Genomic DNA, 17489 nt, shown 5'->3' with positions numbered 1-17489 from the left:
ATCATTGGAAAGCTTATGAATTTAGATGAATTTAGGTTCAAGTTTCACTCAAATTGGAGCTAAATATCGAACGAAATCCTAGAAATATTATATGATTTAATTTAGTCTATGACTAAATGATTAAATATAATACACGGCTAAAATCCCTAGTAACTAAATCCGAATTTCTACCGTGAATCGATTACTTATAGGGATTACCCAAAAATAATCTATAATAATCTATAAGAATTCATCTATTTGTCTAGTTATTAATCACATCTAAATTACTACCGCGAATTGATTTCTCATAGAAATTACCAAGAATAATCCATAATTTATATTAAATTTTGCAATTCTACGACTATAATTAATCTATAATTAAATTCTGATTATTTTAAATTTTCTAAACTTCCCCAAACTCCCTCTAATTTCCTATTTATTTCCTTTTCCTTTTTCTCCCTTTCCTTTTTCTTTTCTTTTCTCTTTTTCCCTTTTCTTTTTCTCTTTTTCTCTCTTTTCCTTTTCTTTTCTTTCTCTTTCCCCTTTTCTTTTTCTCTTTTTCTCTCTTTTCCTTTTCTTTTCTTTCTCTCCTCTCTTTCTTTTTCCCTTTCTTCTCTCTTTTCCTTTTCTTTTCTTTCTCTCCTCTCTTTCCCTCTCTTTCTTTTTCCTTCTCTCTCTCCCTCCCGGTTTCTCTCCTCCTTCCTTCTTCTTTCTCTCCCTCGGCTTCTCCCTTCCTCCCCCTCTCTCGGCTCTCTCTCTACCCGGCGGCATGGCGACAAACAGGGGGGAAAGGCAGTGGCTCACCGATGGCGGCGGCGGCGACGACGGCGCACGGCGCGGCACAGCGCGGCGGCTTCGTGGCGGCGGCGCGGCGGCTCGAAGGCGGCGGCGCGGCGGCACGACGACGGCGACGCGTGGAGAAGGGGAGGGAAAAGGGAGAGGAGGAGGGGATGGAGTGGGGAGAGGGGAGGATGGTGGGCTTTTATAGGGGAAAGAGAGGATAAGGGGGAGAGGGAAGAGAAGGGAAGGGCGGTGGAGGGGGGGTGAGGCGACGGCGGCGATGTGACGGCGCGCGGCGCGCGGGTGGAGATGACGACGGCGCGGCGCGGCTCGGGGCGCAAGGCGGCGCGGCACGTGGCAGCGGCGCGGGGCGAGAGGCAGCGGGCGCGCGGCGCGAGGCGACGGGACGGCGCGCGGCGCGGCAGCGGCACGGCTCGAGGCGGCGATGGAACGCGCACGCGGCAGCAGGTGGTGACAGCGGCGACGCGACGGCGCGGCGCGGAGCTCGGCGCGGCATGGCACGGGGCTCGGCGCGACGGCGACGGCGAGGCGATGACGACGCGGTGCGGGGCACGAGGCGGCGGAGCGACGGACGAGCGGCGCGTGGGCGCGGGGCGCGAGGCGACGATGAGACGGACGAGCGGCGACGGGACGGCCGACGGCGACGGCGCGGCAGCGGCGACGCGACGCGAGCGGCGTGGCGCGGGGCGCAAGGCAGCCAGGCGCGCGCGGCTGAGGAGGCTGAGGAGGGGGAAATAGAGCCAGGGACCACGTCGAGCACCTAGAGTGCAATGAACAGTGCTATTTTCTATTTAACCCGATTTTAGTTTATCCCTTGTATAAATTTCATTCTATAAATCCTAATTTTTACATAAATAAGGTTTGCCCAATATATGTTTTAATTTAGATGAAAGTTTACCAAATTTTAATATTACCCATATTTTATTCTTATATATATATTTCTATTGTATTATTTAAATGAGGTCTAATTCTAAAATTAGCCTAGATAATTTTGGAGGCTTTGAGGGTTCTAAAATATCCTAGTGTGGCCCTTATTATTACAATAGCACATTGAATGAACTTATATCAATATATTTTACACGGATAGGTTGAATCTATTTATTCTATAAATAGTATATTAAGACTCGGTACAACATTAATCTAATTTTAAACACTCACATATTCTTGTTTATATATAAGGATTAATTTATTTATATGACCATTATTTTATATGAGTGATTTTCATGTCATGAGTAACTCGGCGACATGTTGCAAGTATCAATCTATATATTCCGGTGAATTACTTATTTATAAACACGATCACTATAGTGGTGATCATCATTTCATGTGTTCTTATATTTCATGGGAGATTCGATTCAAATGAATTAGATTTAATCTTACTATTTCTTTAGCTAATTGTGACATCAAGCTATCAATCATGGTTCGAATATTTAATACCTAATTTGTAATTTGTAATAGAAATTAATATTTGACTTAACTATCTTGTGCATAATTATTTGTAGGATTAAATATATTCTCGTAAATCATATCTATTGCTTAAATGTAGTTCTTTTCTTTACCTTCTTGGTGATCATTTATGGTTTGGCAAGCAATAGGAATCATAACAACCAGCATGATGCAAAAGTTTTAAAAAGTTCGAAATTTTAGTGATTTTTATTGTTGGGAATTTTTAGGATGTTACACGAGAGGCCGACGGCGCGGGAGTGATCTCTCCGGCCTCGGGCTGAGGAAGAGGAAGAAGAGGGCGCGCCCGGAGTCCCCTTCCGCGTCCATGAACGCACCGGCTCTCCCGGCGCTTGGCGATGGACGGCGGAGGCGAGGCAGAGCACGGGAGCAGCGGCAACGGTGAGGAGGCGAATGGGAGAGGAAAGGAAGGGAGGGGGAAGACGGGTTTAAATGGGCGGCAATGTCGGTTTGAGAGAGGGGAACCGACATGGGCGGTCAAGCCGGCGAGCTGGCGCTCCGGCTAGCGTCCAAAGCGGCGACAGGAGGTGACGCCGGCGAGAGGGGAAAAAGGGGAGGAAAAGAGGAAAAGGAGGGAGAGAAAGGGGGCTTGCCCCTTTGCCGATTCGGGAAAAAGGGGGAGGGGAGCGGGGGCGACGCGGCAGAGAGAGGAGGGGCGTGGCCTCCTTTCCTTGGCGGCTTGCGCGCGGAGTGGCGGGGGCCGGGCGGTGACGACGGCGATGACGGTGGGATGGTTTGGAGCGGCGCGACGACACGGGCGACAGGCGCGGGCTGGCGCGGCAGAGGGTGACGGCGGCGGCGACCAGGCGGTCGGCCACTCGGCACGCGCGCGCGGGAAACAACGGGCGGCGCGGCTGGGCAGCGGGACCGGGCGACGCGGACGGCGCAAACGACGCGGCTCGGGCGGGAAACCACGCGGCGCGCGCGCGAGCAACGGCGCGCGGGGCCGGCTTTGCGAGCGGGGAGCTCGCGCGAGAGGAGGGGGCGCTCGGCGCGGGCGACTCCCGCGCACGCGCGCGCGGCGCGCGGGCGGAGCGGAGGGGAGCAGAGAGAGAGGCGCTCGGCGCGGCTCTCGCACGCGCGAGCAGCGAGGGGGGGAAAACGCGCCGGGGGGGAGAGAGAGAGAGAGAGAGGGGGGAAGAGATGGGCCGAGCGGAATTCGGCCCATCGAACCCGGGGGAGGCAAACTAGACTTTTGCGGAGGGATTCGATTTGGAAGGAATTGGATTCGGAATTGATCTCGACGATCGATCGCGGATTGAGATCTTGAGATGGCACGGACACTAGACAACAAGCAAAGAAACAAATTTCGCAATTAGGGTTTTTAAGAGATAATTTTCCCGCTAGGCGCCACGACGGAACGGGCGCTACACTTGGGCTATGCTCGGCGCCCAAGTTTTCTAACGTTCACTCTCTCTTTTTCATGCATACGTTTTCTAAACTGTTGAACGGTGCGACTTTTTTTAAAAAAGAAAAATATAGGAAAGTTGTTTTAAAAATAATATTAATTTATTTTTCAAATTTATTTAAGCTAATACTCAATTAAAAATGCGCTAATGGATCGACCCGTTTTGCTTGCTGGGGAGTGGAGCTCTGAAAAACTAAAGATATAAGGCAGTCAAGCGGCAGGGGGGAAAGAACTTACGCCACCCTGCCCTACCAGCAGAGCAAGGGCTCTTCTCCCTGTCTGCAAGCTTCACCCTTAGACTCCAGAATCAACACTCCAACAGCATACAAAAGCGACAAGATTATGTAGTGCACCACTATCTAGCAAGGTACCGGAGATCGAGGGGATGACTGGAGTTCGTATTGAAGAAGCCTTGATGCAGGAGAAGACAATCCATGCAACAATCGCAAGGAAACTTGGAGTAAACCTTCATCTGTCAAGAAGGTGATTCTCACATAAACCGTTATAGCACTTAGAAGAAATTATTTCCATTTGGTTAGGTCTATCTCACTAATGAAAGAAATGTAGCCAAAGTGCCAAACCATCCACTTTGCAGGACTCCGATCCGAGAAAATAATAACACTAGATTGAAGCACAGGTTTTGGGTTAAATCTAACAACCCAATACTTGAGAGTATCACTAGGGAGTAGGAGCACCTACAACACCATAACAAGCTCGTCACCGAGCATCATGTCCGGCCATGGCCTATGTCACCGTGATTACCTTCTCCATCCAACCAGCCATAGGACCACCAGTCCACCACCCGGCCGGCAGCTAGCTTGAAGTTGGGGCTGCACAGGGAGTAGTACGAGAGCAGCTGGCGTCGGCATCCGTGGTCGCCGGCGGCAGCCGTGCTGCAGAGTAGAGTTTGGAGTAGCCATTAGCAGAGATAGGCGAGGCCCCGTTTGGTAGGAAACCAAACTCCAATTTCTAGCTCTAAACTCCACTCTAATGGGAGCCGGCTTGAGTGGAAGTTGGGGACTAGCTGAAGAGAGAAGAGTTAAGGAGAGAGAAGAGTACCGTAGTTTTGGTTCACATTAGTGTCTGCACAGCTGAGAATAAAGTCTAGCTTAAATCAAGCTCTTAAATAATCTGGTAGTACAGCTTTCCCAGGTTAATAAAATTTCTCAGTATTATCAAAGCATGTACAATATATATCAAATCGTTGTTTAGATAAACTTTCCTAACATTTTGTAATTTCAGAACATAATATAGCGTATGGAATATGCTACACGGATGATTGATTGATTGCAGCCGAATTTAATTTAATTGGGCATTGATCAGCTCAGGCAAGTCTCTCTCAATCCCCTGTTGATAGTTTATGGTAATTTTATCTATGCTAAAAGTATATTTTAAAAACTATAATTCAAATGTAGTGTTAAGGCCAAAATAATTCAAAGTAACTGTGGGTGAAGTGGTATGAGCAGCCTAGTGCTAAAATAAACCTTCGTCATTTATGCTTGTGTCCAAAGTGAAGACTATGGAGAACTAATAATTATTAAATCTATTCAATGTTATGAGTATAGTTTAGTTTTATAAATTCCTTTCCGTTTGACAAAATATACATACAATTGGTAACAGTGTAGGATATAAGTGTAGTATATAGGTTATCATATTATTAATCACTCGATCCATATATATTTTAAACATACTATTTATTATTGAATTGCTGAATACGAAAGTTGTCACCCTTACTGTGTAACCCTATATAGGTTTCATGCGTTACAAGTATAAGACATTGAAAATATGGCTATAACACTTGATGTCAAAGTTATATTAAAGGTAGTTTTTAGCTATTTGTATAATCGTTCTCTGATGTGGCAAAACAATAATTTGTTTAATATTAATTCATAATCTGAAACATTGATCTTTTGGGTTAAAATTGTGGAGTGTGATACTCGCCCATCTCCAATGCTTTGTTTTTCACAACTACATGTCCAGATAGCTATATAGCAAATGCAATATATAGTACCTTTCTATAGACACCGAAAAATTGTGACCTTTGCTGTGAGACACCTGAAGATCGTGTATTTGCTCGTGGACACTGTAAAAAAGTGGTAATTAGCTGCTGGACACTCCTCCCATTATTTTATTATTTCCGATCAAAAAGGAGAGAGAAACTTTGGTTAAAGACAAGTTTGCCCATGGGTCTACTTGTCAATCTCTCTTTCTCTGTTCATCTTCTTCCTCTCTTTCTCTGTTCATGTCTTCCTCTCGCTGTCACGGCACACCTCGCCGTCCGGCCTCATCCGCCGGGGAGACGACTTCTTCTCCCTCCGCGACGAGTTCGTCCGCTCCGCCCACGCCGCGCTCGCCGACGCGTTCCTGCCCTGCGACCCGCAGGACTGGGAGAGGAAGCACGATGTGGTCGCCGGCGTCGTCTCCCACCCGGTGGCGCGCCGTGTTGAGGAGCTCCGCGTCGCCGCCATCAAGTCCGCCGACGGGCCGTCGTCCGACAAGGAGGTCTCGGAGATGGAAGGGGAGTTCCACCTCTCCCTCAGTGGCAGCACCCAGCCGTCGGAGACGCTCCGCGTGCTCGACCTCACCGGGTGCGGCAGTTTCTCCCTCTCCGCTGGCATGGTGTTCCCGCGGCTGACGACGCTGCGGCTGCGGCTGCGGCTGTGCGTCGTGCAGGTCAAGGACCTGCAGGGCGTCGTCGACTCCGCGCCAGCGCTCACCACCGTGCACCTCGAGTCCGTCTTCCTCGCCGGGCCGAAAGAAGATGGCTGCGCCAGCGCCCGCCCGGGCAGTGCACCACGTCGGCGTGCGTCGAGAGAGAGAGGAAAAGAAAAGAAGAGAGAGAGAGAGAGAGGAAGGCGTGTGCTGGGATGCCGCCGTGCGCTGTCGCCGTCAGAGTGAAACCCGGCGATGCGCCGCCGCTGCCGTCGCCCCGTCGTGGCCGAGCTGGCTGCCGTCGCGCCTCTGCTCCGCTGCGAGGAAGAAGGGGAAAAGAAAAGAAAAAAGAGAGGAAGAACAATATCCAGGGGTATTTTGGTACTTACACAACTCTTTCTCTCTCCTTTTTTACTAGAAATAATAAAATAATGGGAGGAGTGTCCAGCAGCTAATTATCACTTTTTTACGGTGTCCACGAGCAAATGCACGATCTTCGGGTGTCTCACAGCAAAGGCCACAATCTTTCGGTGTCCTGTAGCAAATTTTGCCGTGTAAGTAATACTATGTACATTGAACAAGGTAGGTTATCAAAAGTAGCGAATACGAATAACAAGGTGGTTATCAAAAGTAGCGATTTCTAATAACGAGGTAGGTTATATATCAAAAGTAGGTAATATAGCAGTTAATTAAGATAGAACTATGAACTCACACAAAAAAAGTAGCTAAGTTCAACTGTCCTTTGCCTCACGTGCTCTAAGAGCAGGTACAATAGCAGACTATTAGTCGGCTATAAATATATTTTAATGAGATAAAAGATGAGAGAGCTGCAGCACGGACTCCAAGACACAGTGTGTGTATGACAAGTGGGACCATATATTAATAGTATAGTAAACAACTATTGTATAAATTAGCTATTAGATTGAATATAGGTGAATTGGAGCTAGTAGTGGGCTATACTATTGAACTTGCTCAACTGTGTTGGCTCATCAGACAAAACATGTCGAACTTGCATGTACTACCGCGCCTGGAAGGCTGCGTTCGAGACTGCCGTATGACTCAAAGTGGCTGATTAGTCATTAGCGGTATGATTAATTAAGGATTAACAAACACACAGCTCTAATAGATTGATGTTATGTGTACGTGGTGTGCATATGATCGATGCGCACTAGATACTCACTCTAGATTTATCAACAACACAAACCATAATAGTTTTGTGTCACAAAAAAAATAACGGAATTGCTATATGTGTCGCCACAATTTTGTTCATTTTATAGGAAGGTAGCCTGCGCATTTGCGCGCGCAGGCAAGCATGTTAGACTGTGTTTGAGAAACTTATAAAGGTATAATATTAACCGAAACTTATAATAGATAATTTGGCTTGTTAAGATTATTCGAACATATTTAGAAAAAAATCATAAAGTAATCATAATATTTTCTCTAATTAAAGGCACTCAATTTTTTATGCAGTGGCTCAGATTATTCTTATTTCAGTTAGTTAATATTGCTTATGTAGTGTGCGTTTAATTTAACAATACATGTTTCAAAACATGTCATGTTGTTGAATTATTTATTTTTATTTTGGTAATTTGAATATGTAATTTTTATTTTGATTCTATTGATTTAATTTAGCTATGCATGTTTGTAGAATGATTCATTATGACATAATATTTATTGTCAATTCTTTAAGATATTTAGATGGTGTGCAAAATGCACGGGTGGACTGGCATATGTATAATGTATCTTATACATTGTTAGTTTAATTGAAAGAGAGAAGAGTTAGATATAAATCGGACATGTAGCTTTTAAAAAATTATAGCTGTTTCAACATTTTAGCAGCTAAAAAGTAAGGAATGGGAAGGCAGTGATATATCTGCATGTGAGAGGGAGGAGGAGGTGGAGGGAGTTTATTATTCTAAATAATTTAAAACATATTATAAGTTGGTCCATTTCTCTCCAAATTTCTTTTGTTGATTCTAGAGTTTTTAAGGCATAACATGTGTCGACTTAAGACTTTTTTTAAAAAATAGATCTAATGAAAATAATGAATCCATCGAGTTAAGTTGAATTATTTTTGTAATTTTTAAGATGTGATGCTTGGTTAAGAATCATCGGTTATATGAATAAAAATGCTAAAGGTATGCTTATAATTACAATATTTTATTTTTTTATCGGTTATAGTTGTTTAGCTGCTATTACTTTATTAATAACTAAAAATAAAATAAAAGCTTTAATGATTGATTAAAATCTATTTTTTACTCGTATGTACCTACAGTATAAACATAGTTGATATTAAACATGTGAACACTACAAATATATTTTTTAAAAGGAGCATACTACAAATCTAATAATCTAATAATGTTTTTTTTTACTTTTTATTATGATAGAATGGGGGGCTAATTATTTTTTAATATTATTCAAAGTTATGTTCATTTTAATCTAATTTATTTTTTAGCAAGTTATATACGATGATAAAACATAAATTATATTTTTTATAATTCTATAATCCTTAAATGGCACGCAAAAGTCAGAAAACTTAGCCCTAACTAATGTTTCTGCTCTAAGTTGAATTAAAGTGGATATGGGTTTTATGATTTAGATATTATATTTTCTTAATTGTTTAACATAAAATTTTTGCTTTTCTAAAAACGTGAAAATAGGAGAATAAGTAGGTGAAAAAGAGGGGAAAAAATTCAGAAGGGAGGAACAGCGTACGTACGTACGTACGAACGTATATGCCATCAGGCCTAGGTGGGCCCGGATATGAGGAGATGATTCTTTTTGTAAATCTAATGGTTGTAAATAATGGGTCCACCAAATTTAATGAAAACCAACAGCTAGATGTTTTGGTTTTTTTAAGAATTTCTTTAATTTATCAGAGTGCCACATGACGACTAAGGAGTGTTTATAGGATGCCACATGTCAGCTTACGAGCGTTTGTAGAAAGTTTAATGGATTTTAAGTATATAATATAAATAAATAATAGATAGATAGATCTCAGATCATCCAATGCTGCATTGAGATTTGCATGTTGCAGTCGATTATCTTTAAAATTCGTGCTAGTATTCTCTTTTAACTTCGAGATTAAACTGTATCACTTATGGATAAATTGCTCATACTAATTACATCGTACTTATAGTATAATTACATACACACATATGTAATTTTGGGATTTAGAATTACATTTAAATATACTAAAATTACATATGTAATTTAGTAAAGCCGACTATTTTTGATGAAAAATATGACGCTATCGATATAGCTACACCCTTACCGTATGCACACTTGTACATTTTCAGCGGGAGAAACGAAATGGGAATTGTTAGTGTGTTGATGGGCCTTGGGAATGAATGGGCGGTGCAAGCTCTGGTCCTTTTCAGCTTCACGCTGCAAGTCACCCTCCTCTCGCTTGCTTGGATCCGTCGGCACAGCATCGCCACCATGCCAAAGCTGGTCCTATGGGTGGCGTACCAGCTAGCCGACTCCACCGCGCTCTTCACCCTAGGCCACATGGCCATCAGCAGCAGGTCGAGGGAGGAGCAGCCGCTCATGGCGTTCTGGGCACCGTTCCTCATCCTACATCTCGGCGGTCAGGACAACATCACCGCCTACTCCTTCGAGGACAACCGGCTGTGGCTGCGCCACCTGCAGACCCTCGTCGTGCAGGTGATGGGTGCTTCGTATGTTCTCTACAAGTACATGCCCGGCAAGGAGACCCTGGTCATGGCGGCCGCCGTGCTCATCTTCGTGGTGGGCATTCTGAAGTATGGCGAGAGGATATGGGCCCTCCGGGAAGCCACCTTCGACAATATAGCCAGGTGTTTGGACCAGCAGGAGGATTATGCCAGCGCTCGCGAACGCGAAGGCGACGATCTTCTCCAGCATGTTCTACAAGGAAGGAGCTCTATGGACGAGGAGAACGTTCTGATTGGAGCACATGGCCTGCTCGACATTTGCCGAGGGCTGTTCATCGGGTCACGCGGTGGGAGGCGCGGCTACCTCAGGCATGTCCTGCTGTCCTTCCAAATGTATGGCCGTCTTGATAAGCTGATGGAGTTGGAGCTGTCCCTCATGTATGACATCCTCTACACCAAGGCCACCGTGATCCACACATGGATCGGGTGCTGCATCCGTGTCATCGCGCTTGCCGCCACGGTGACCGCCACGTTCCTCTTCCTGCTCAGCAGCAAACACGGGCACAGCAGGAAAGATCTCGCCGTGACATACGTCTTGTTGGCCGGGGCCTTGCTCCTGGAAATGATATCCATGGTGAGGGCAGTCTTTTCCACCTGGACGGTCGTCTTCTTGTACAAGCTGAAATGGTATTGGCTCTATGGCGAGGTTCTCTCCATCCGCCGTGTTTTCAGGGTGGCTACGCACAGGAGGTGGTCCGGCACAGTTGGCCAGCACAACTTCCTCTGGGCCAGCGCCAATGCCGTCGACGCCAGCGCCGCCGCGGAAGCGAAAGAGGAACCGCCGGCCAGCGAACCCACGGGTTACTACTGCTTGGACACAATGGACCGTTGCTGCTGTCACCGCACCAAGCTATCAGACTCTACCAAGGAGCAGATAATGAGGAAGATACTAGAGATGCACGAGAACAGACAGGAAATCGGGTCTCAACCTGGCGTGCGCGCGTTCAAAGCTCTCGGCCTGGACGGCAGCCTCGGCTGGAGGACCATCCAAGACATCGGCTTCGAGGATAGTATCATGGCGTGGCATCTCGCCAGTGACATCTGCCTCTTCAGTGACCGCAGCAACAAGCTGGATTTGCACGAGGGGGTGGCGGTTCTGTCCAACTACATGATGTTCCTCCTCGTGCACCGCCGGTACATGCTGCCAGGCCCCGTGCGTCGCACGCGGTACGAGCAGGTGCGCGACGATCTCAACAAGTTTATGCATCGAAAGGGCCGCGCTCGCTCGCCGCAGGACTTGTTCGTGTGGGCTCTTCGCAGGGGCCTCCATGATCATCTCAACTCCGACGATCCTCCGGCGCAGTACGACACCGGAGTAAGACTTGCCGCCGTGCTCTACCACCGGTTGGACAGGCTTGATATCATCTTTGGGGTGTGGGTGGAGATGCTGTCTTACGTTGCTTGCAACTGCAGCAGAGAGTCTCATGCCAGGCAGCTTAGCAGCGGTGGTGAACTCGTCACCATCGTCTGGCTTATGGCGAGGCTCGTCGACATGTCTTGAAACTTTTCATCCTCATAGGCTCAGACTATATTCATCGTACATAGAGATAATTATGAATCCTTCTGTTTCTAGCACCAGCAGCTTCATCTCTCCTGTGTTTAAGTATACGGTAGTTGAGATGTATTAGGATAGGATTTATTTAGATCGTAGCTTTCCTTATCTATGATCTTTAATTATCTCTACTCATGTAATTTCTATAACATACTAGCTCTATGTGACTATAAAATTGTGTATGTTGCGCTCTCTTCAACTTACACTATTCAGCATGATATTACAGCGGGCGACCTAGGGCCACCGCTCACGCTTCCACCACCGTTGCCCCCGGGAGGGTTCTAATCTCCAAGGGGCGGCCACTCATTTATTTTTTTTCTTTGTCAATGTCTTCGTGTTTTCTTCGTCATCTTAGCATCGTCATATAGCAGCAGGAGCACTTACCTCTGGTTGTCACCACGGGACTCATTCCGTCATTCTATCCAATTTCCTCACCGATAAAGAAGCTGTCCTTAAAATAAATAACGGTAATCGAATAAATGCCAAAACATGTAAAAAAATGAAAATGCTCTAAAATGCTTTACCCTGAGATGAGGATTTCCAGCTACTTTTCCCTCCCTTTCCACTACCATAGAGGGTGCCATACGAGTGTTAGACTTGATGATATAAGATAGCGCTATGGAGCTTTGTTTCAGGAGCTCTGCCTCTTCCTCACTGCACCGCGCACAGTTCATTGCATGCAAGGTGTTTGTTAGAGCCTGTTTTATTTCCGTTTTTTGTGGCTTGGTTGTTACAGAATGAGTCGTGTCTTGTAAAGCTGGATTCGTGCAAGTTCACGACGAGGCGTAGTGTAGCGAGTCGTACGCTCACGTTCTCCGCCATGTGGGATGGCACATGCACAACTGGAGGAAGTGGGAGTGCAAAGAGTTGGAGACACGATCGCATGATCTCGTTTTCGCTTTCCATAAAAAGAGATGAAATATACAGAAAAGCTGCGCAAGTTTGGTGGCACAAAAACTTCTCTCGTGTGTTCTTCTCTTCCACCATTCATCATCAAGTATTGTTGATTTCTAGGGATTAGCGAATAGGTTGATTCTGAGTTTTTGCCAACATCTGGTATCAGAGCCATGTCGCCTCCGACGCCACACGTCTCGCATTCGCCGCATCGTCAATCCCGCTCGCCTCCTCCGCGCCGTGGTCGCTGTTGGCCTGGCGCCGCTTGGGACTTGGGTCCGGACAGGCGCGTTGTCAAGGAGGTGGGGGGTGATGCTGCAGGCGCGCGGCCTCTAGGAAGCTATCGACACGGGTGACGTCGACTTCCAGGAGGACAGGATGGTGTTGGAGGCCGTCCTCAAGGCGGTCCCCGCTGATCTGCTGCCGGTGCTCGCTGTCAAGGAGATGACGAAAGACGCCTGGGATGCCATCAAGACGATGCGCGTCGGCGTCAACCGTGTCCGCAAGTCAAAAGCGCAGGAGCTGCGCAAGCAGTTCGATGCGATCGAGTTCAAGGAAGGGGAGTCCGTGGAGGAATTCTCCATCCGGCTGAGCTGGCTCGTCAACAACCTTGCCGTACTCGGGATCCAGCTTGAGGAATCAAAGGTCTGTGAAAATTTTCATCTTGTTGTTCCTGAACATCTTGAGCAGATTGCCTTGTCCATTGAGACTCTGCTCGATCTCGATACCCTGTCGCTTGAGCAGCTGACGGGGTGTCTGAGGAATGCCAAGGAGCGCCGTCCCAAGAAGAAGTCCGGCGATGAGAGCGACAAACTGTATCTCACGGAAGAACAGTGGGCCACTCGTGCCGAGGAACGGCAGTCCGGCGAGGGATCGTCGGGCAAGAAGGCGGGCAACAACCGCCGCCGCCGCGGTGGGCAGAAAAAAACCGAGGGCGCTGCCAATGGCGAGCGGGGCGCGCGCGATCAAGGGCGCGACAAGTGCAAAAACTGTGGTCGTCTCGGTCATTGGGAGAAAGACTGTCGCCAGCCCAAGAAACAAGCCGAGGCACACGCCGTCCAGGGTGAGGAGGAAGATGACGAGCCGGTTTTGCTAATGGCTCACGCTGTTGAGCTGGCGCAACCTCCACCATCGCCACCACCAACTGAACCGTTCGACCTCGTTGAGCCCAAGGTGTTCACACTGTTATGAAAATAGATGCACAACGGAGACACGAATTTTACGTGGAAAACCCTTGCGGGAAAAAACCACGGGCGCCGACCGGCAATGATCACTATAGAGGAGTTGATTACAAACGTAGCGGAATCACAATGGGAACGTCACCCCTTCCCATACAGCTTACAAGAGTATATATAGGGGATAAAAGAAAGACACCTAATAGGAACTCCTACTAGGAAACTAAACCGAATATATTGTGGGCCCAAAATTCGGATCACATATTTAACAATCTCCACCTTGAGACGAATTTCCTCTTGTAGCATGAAAAACATCAAACACCAAAAATACCTCATGTAGGTAAAATCACCGTGCGCCAAATAGTCTCTAGGACTATACTGTAACACCAACCAAGCTTGAGCAAATCTCAAACTTAGTAGCAGGATTCATATCAGCTGGGTTATCATGAGTACTTATCTTGCATACCTTAACATCACCTTCAGCAATCACACCTCGAATAAAGTGATATCTCATATCAATGTGCTTTGTTCTCTCATGGAACATCTGATTCTTTGTAAGGCATATTGCACTTTGACTATCACAAAATATATTTATGCAAGACGTAACTCCACAAAGTTCAGTGTACAAACCTTTAAGCCAAATAGATTCTTTACAAACTTTAGAAATAGCCATATAGTCTGCTTCAGTGGTAGATAAGGCAACAGTTGCTTGCAGACTTGCCTTCCAACTAACAGCACATCCTCCAATAGTGAAAACATAACTTGTGAGCGATCTTCTCCTATCCAAGTCTCCAGCAAAATCTGAATCCACATAACCAATGAGTCCATTTCTAGATCTCCCAAACTGCAAACAAGCACTAGATGTACCACGTTGGTATCTGAAAATCAATTGAACAGCTTTCCAATGCTCTTTGCCAGGATTAGCCATGTATCTACTGACAACACTTAATGCATGTGATAAGTCAGGACGAGAACATACCATGGCATACATAATTGAACCAACTGCACTTGAATAATGAACTCTAGACATGTACTCAATATCACAATCTGACTGTGGACATAAATCTGAAGATAATCTGAAATGTGCAGCTAAAGGAGTACTCACTGGTTTTGCATCATGCATATTGAAACGACAAAGAACTTTTTCAATATAACTTTTCTGACTAGGATATAACTTGCGTCAGAATGTCTTTCTCTAGTAATTTCCATACCGAGAATTTTCTTCACTGCACCCAAATCCTTCATCTCAAATTCACTACTCAATTGTGCCTTCAACTTTGCTATCTCTGATTTGTCTTTTGCAGCAATCAACATATCATCGACATAAAGAAGCAAATATATAGCTGAACCATCAGCAACTTTGACATAAACACAGCTATCATAATTGGATCTTCTAAACTTTTGAGAAAGCATAAAAGAGTCAAATCTCTTATACCACTGTCTAGGTGACTGCTTCAACCCATAAAGAGATTTCTTCAACCTGCATACTAGGTTCTCTTTTCCAGGAACAACAAAACCTTCAGGTTGCTCCATATAAATGTCCTCTTCTAACTCCCCATGTAAAAATGCAGTCTTAACATCCATTTGCTCTAGTTCATAATCATGCATTGCAACAATACTGAGTAAAGTGCGAATTGAACTATGCTTCACAACCGGGGAAAAGACATCATTGAAATCAATACCTGGAATCTGGCTATAACCTTTAGCAACTAACCTTGCTTTGTACATTGCCTCATCACTTGGAGATATACATTCCTTTCTTTTGAAGATCCATTTGCAACGGATAGGTTTCTTCTCCTTTGGCAACTTCACCAATTCCCAAGTATGATTCTTTTCAAGTGACTCCATCTCATCATGCATAGCAGTTATCCATCTATTGCAATCATCAGAAACAATAGCCTCAGAATATGTAGAAGGTTCTGCATTACCTTCAATTTCTTCTGCCACACTCAAAGCATAAGCAACTATGTTCGCTTCTTCAATATATCTTTGAGGAGGTTTAGTACTTCTTTTGGGCTTTTCTTTTGCAATAGAACGTTTTGGAGACTGCTGAACAGTAGAAGAATTTGTATCTTCAATAACAGGTGCATCTTGGTGAACAGTAGTGAACCCTTTTCCATAGACTTTGGAGGCGAATCCTCGTCAAAGCTGCACCTTGTGATCTTCCCATGGCTCGCGTTCGGCCACGTGCTCCCTTACCTAGAGCTCGCAGAGCGCGTGGCATCGCGTGGCCACCGCGTGTCCTTCGTCTCTACACCACGCAACATCGCGCGCCTCCTGCCGGTGAGCCCCGCCGTGGCACCGCGTGTCGACCTCGTGGTGCTGCCGCTCCCGCACGTCGATGGTCTCTCGGTTGGTGCCGAGTGCACCAACGACGTTCCCTCCGACAAGTTCGAGCTTCTCTGGAAGGCCTTCGACGCCCTGGCGCCGCCGTTCGCCGAGTTCTTGGGCGCCGCATGTGTGGGAACCCGAGCCCTTCCGGCAGGTGGTGACGTTCATGAAAAAGCCGCTTGTCCCCCTCGGCCTTCTGCTGCCGTCGCCCGACGGAGGACGCCGCCGCACCGCCGAGATGGTCGACGACGCCACCATGCAGTGGCTGGACGCGCAGCCGCCAGATTCAGTGGTGTACGTCGCGCTGGGGAGCGAGGTGCCGCTGCGCGTGGAGCTGGTGCACGAGCTGGCTCTCAGGCTAGAGCTCGCCGGGACACGTTTTCTCTTGGCGCTGAGAAAGCCCTGTGGCGTTGATGACTCGGATGTGCTTCCTCTCGGCTTTCTAGAGCAGACGCATGGCCATGGACATGTCGCCATGGGGTGGGTTCCTCAGACCACCATACTGGCACATGCCGCGGTGGGTGCATTCTTGACGCACTGTGGACGCAACTCGCTTGTCGAGGGGCTCCTGTTTGGGAAACCTCTCATCATGTTGCCCATCGTTGGGGACCAAGGGCCGAATGCATGGTCAATGGAGGGTAATATGGTAGGATTGCAGGTGAGACGAGATGAGAATGACGGGTCATTCGATCGCCATGGTGTCACTGCTGCAGTCCGAGCCGTCATGGTTGAGGAAGAAACCAGGAGTGTGTTTGTTACAAATGCCCTCAAGATGCAAGAGATTGTAGCTGACAGGGAACTCCATGAGAGGTACATTGACGGGTTTATACAGCAGCTTATTTTCCACGTCGCTGATGGCAACTCTGATACTGCTGCCCCAGATCCTTCCAGCTGAGACTTAGTTTGCTGGTTGTATTATATGTCTCAGTTACTGTAATTCATGTGGTAATAGCAACGGCTGCATCACTTGTTTATGTAAAGAATGGGGGTTTATACTTCCTTTGTCCAATCACGTTGTTCTATCTTCCTTATCCCCACGCATTGTTTATACTTTATTAGAGTATCACGGGGATAAATGGCTAAAATTTAGCTCCAACATACACTGGTGGAGAAACCATCTTTGCCCGGTCAACCAAAAACCACAATAGTCCCGGTTGCAATAAAAACCGGGACTAATAATGGTTTTTAGTCCCGGTTTATAAGCAGAATGGGACTACATGATCTTTAGTCTCAGTTGGTAACACCAACCGGGACTAAAGATCTAAAGATCATCTTTAGTCCCGGTTCACATGCTGTCAGGGGTTGTCAGGGCCCTCCTTGATCTTTAGTCCCGGTTGGTAACTCCAACCGGGACTAAAGATCAGATCTTTAGTCCCGGTTGGTGTTACTAACCGGGACTAAAGATCAAAACGCACTATATAATCCCTATTACTTATCCTCTTTTCCCGTCCACACAAACTCCTCTATCCCTTCATCTCTAATCCTTATCTCTTCCTTCCTCCTTATTTCTTCTCTTCTCTTTCCGTCCCGAAGGGCTG

General features: G+C 46.6%; 1 protein-coding gene and 1 pseudogene across 1 annotated transcript; both read left to right on the top strand.

Moving 5' to 3' along the window:
* Positions 1–9616: 9616 nt before the first annotated feature.
* On the top strand, positions 9617–11500 carry LOC107275605 (uncharacterized). The gene has a single exon (XM_066309722.1). The coding sequence runs from the start codon at positions 9617–9619 to the stop codon at positions 11498–11500; it is 1884 nt and encodes a 627-aa protein (XP_066165819.1).
* Positions 11501–15297: 3797 nt separating this feature from the next.
* On the top strand, positions 15298–16960 carry LOC9269797 (UDP-glycosyltransferase 91D2-like; annotated as a pseudogene).
* Positions 16961–17489: the final 529 nt, after the last annotated feature.

This window comes from Oryza sativa, chromosome 4, assembly GCF_034140825.1.
Source record: "Oryza sativa Japonica Group chromosome 4, ASM3414082v1".
NCBI classification, from domain to species: domain Eukaryota; kingdom Viridiplantae; phylum Streptophyta; class Magnoliopsida; order Poales; family Poaceae; genus Oryza; species Oryza sativa.
This window is presented reverse-complemented; position numbering and strand designations above follow the sequence as displayed.

Bases quoted from the DNA above. Each gene is read 5' to 3' on its own strand.
- LOC107275605 (XM_066309722.1), top strand. From the start codon at position 9,617: ATGGGAATTGTTAGTGTGTTGATGGGCCTTGGGAATGAATGGGCGGTG.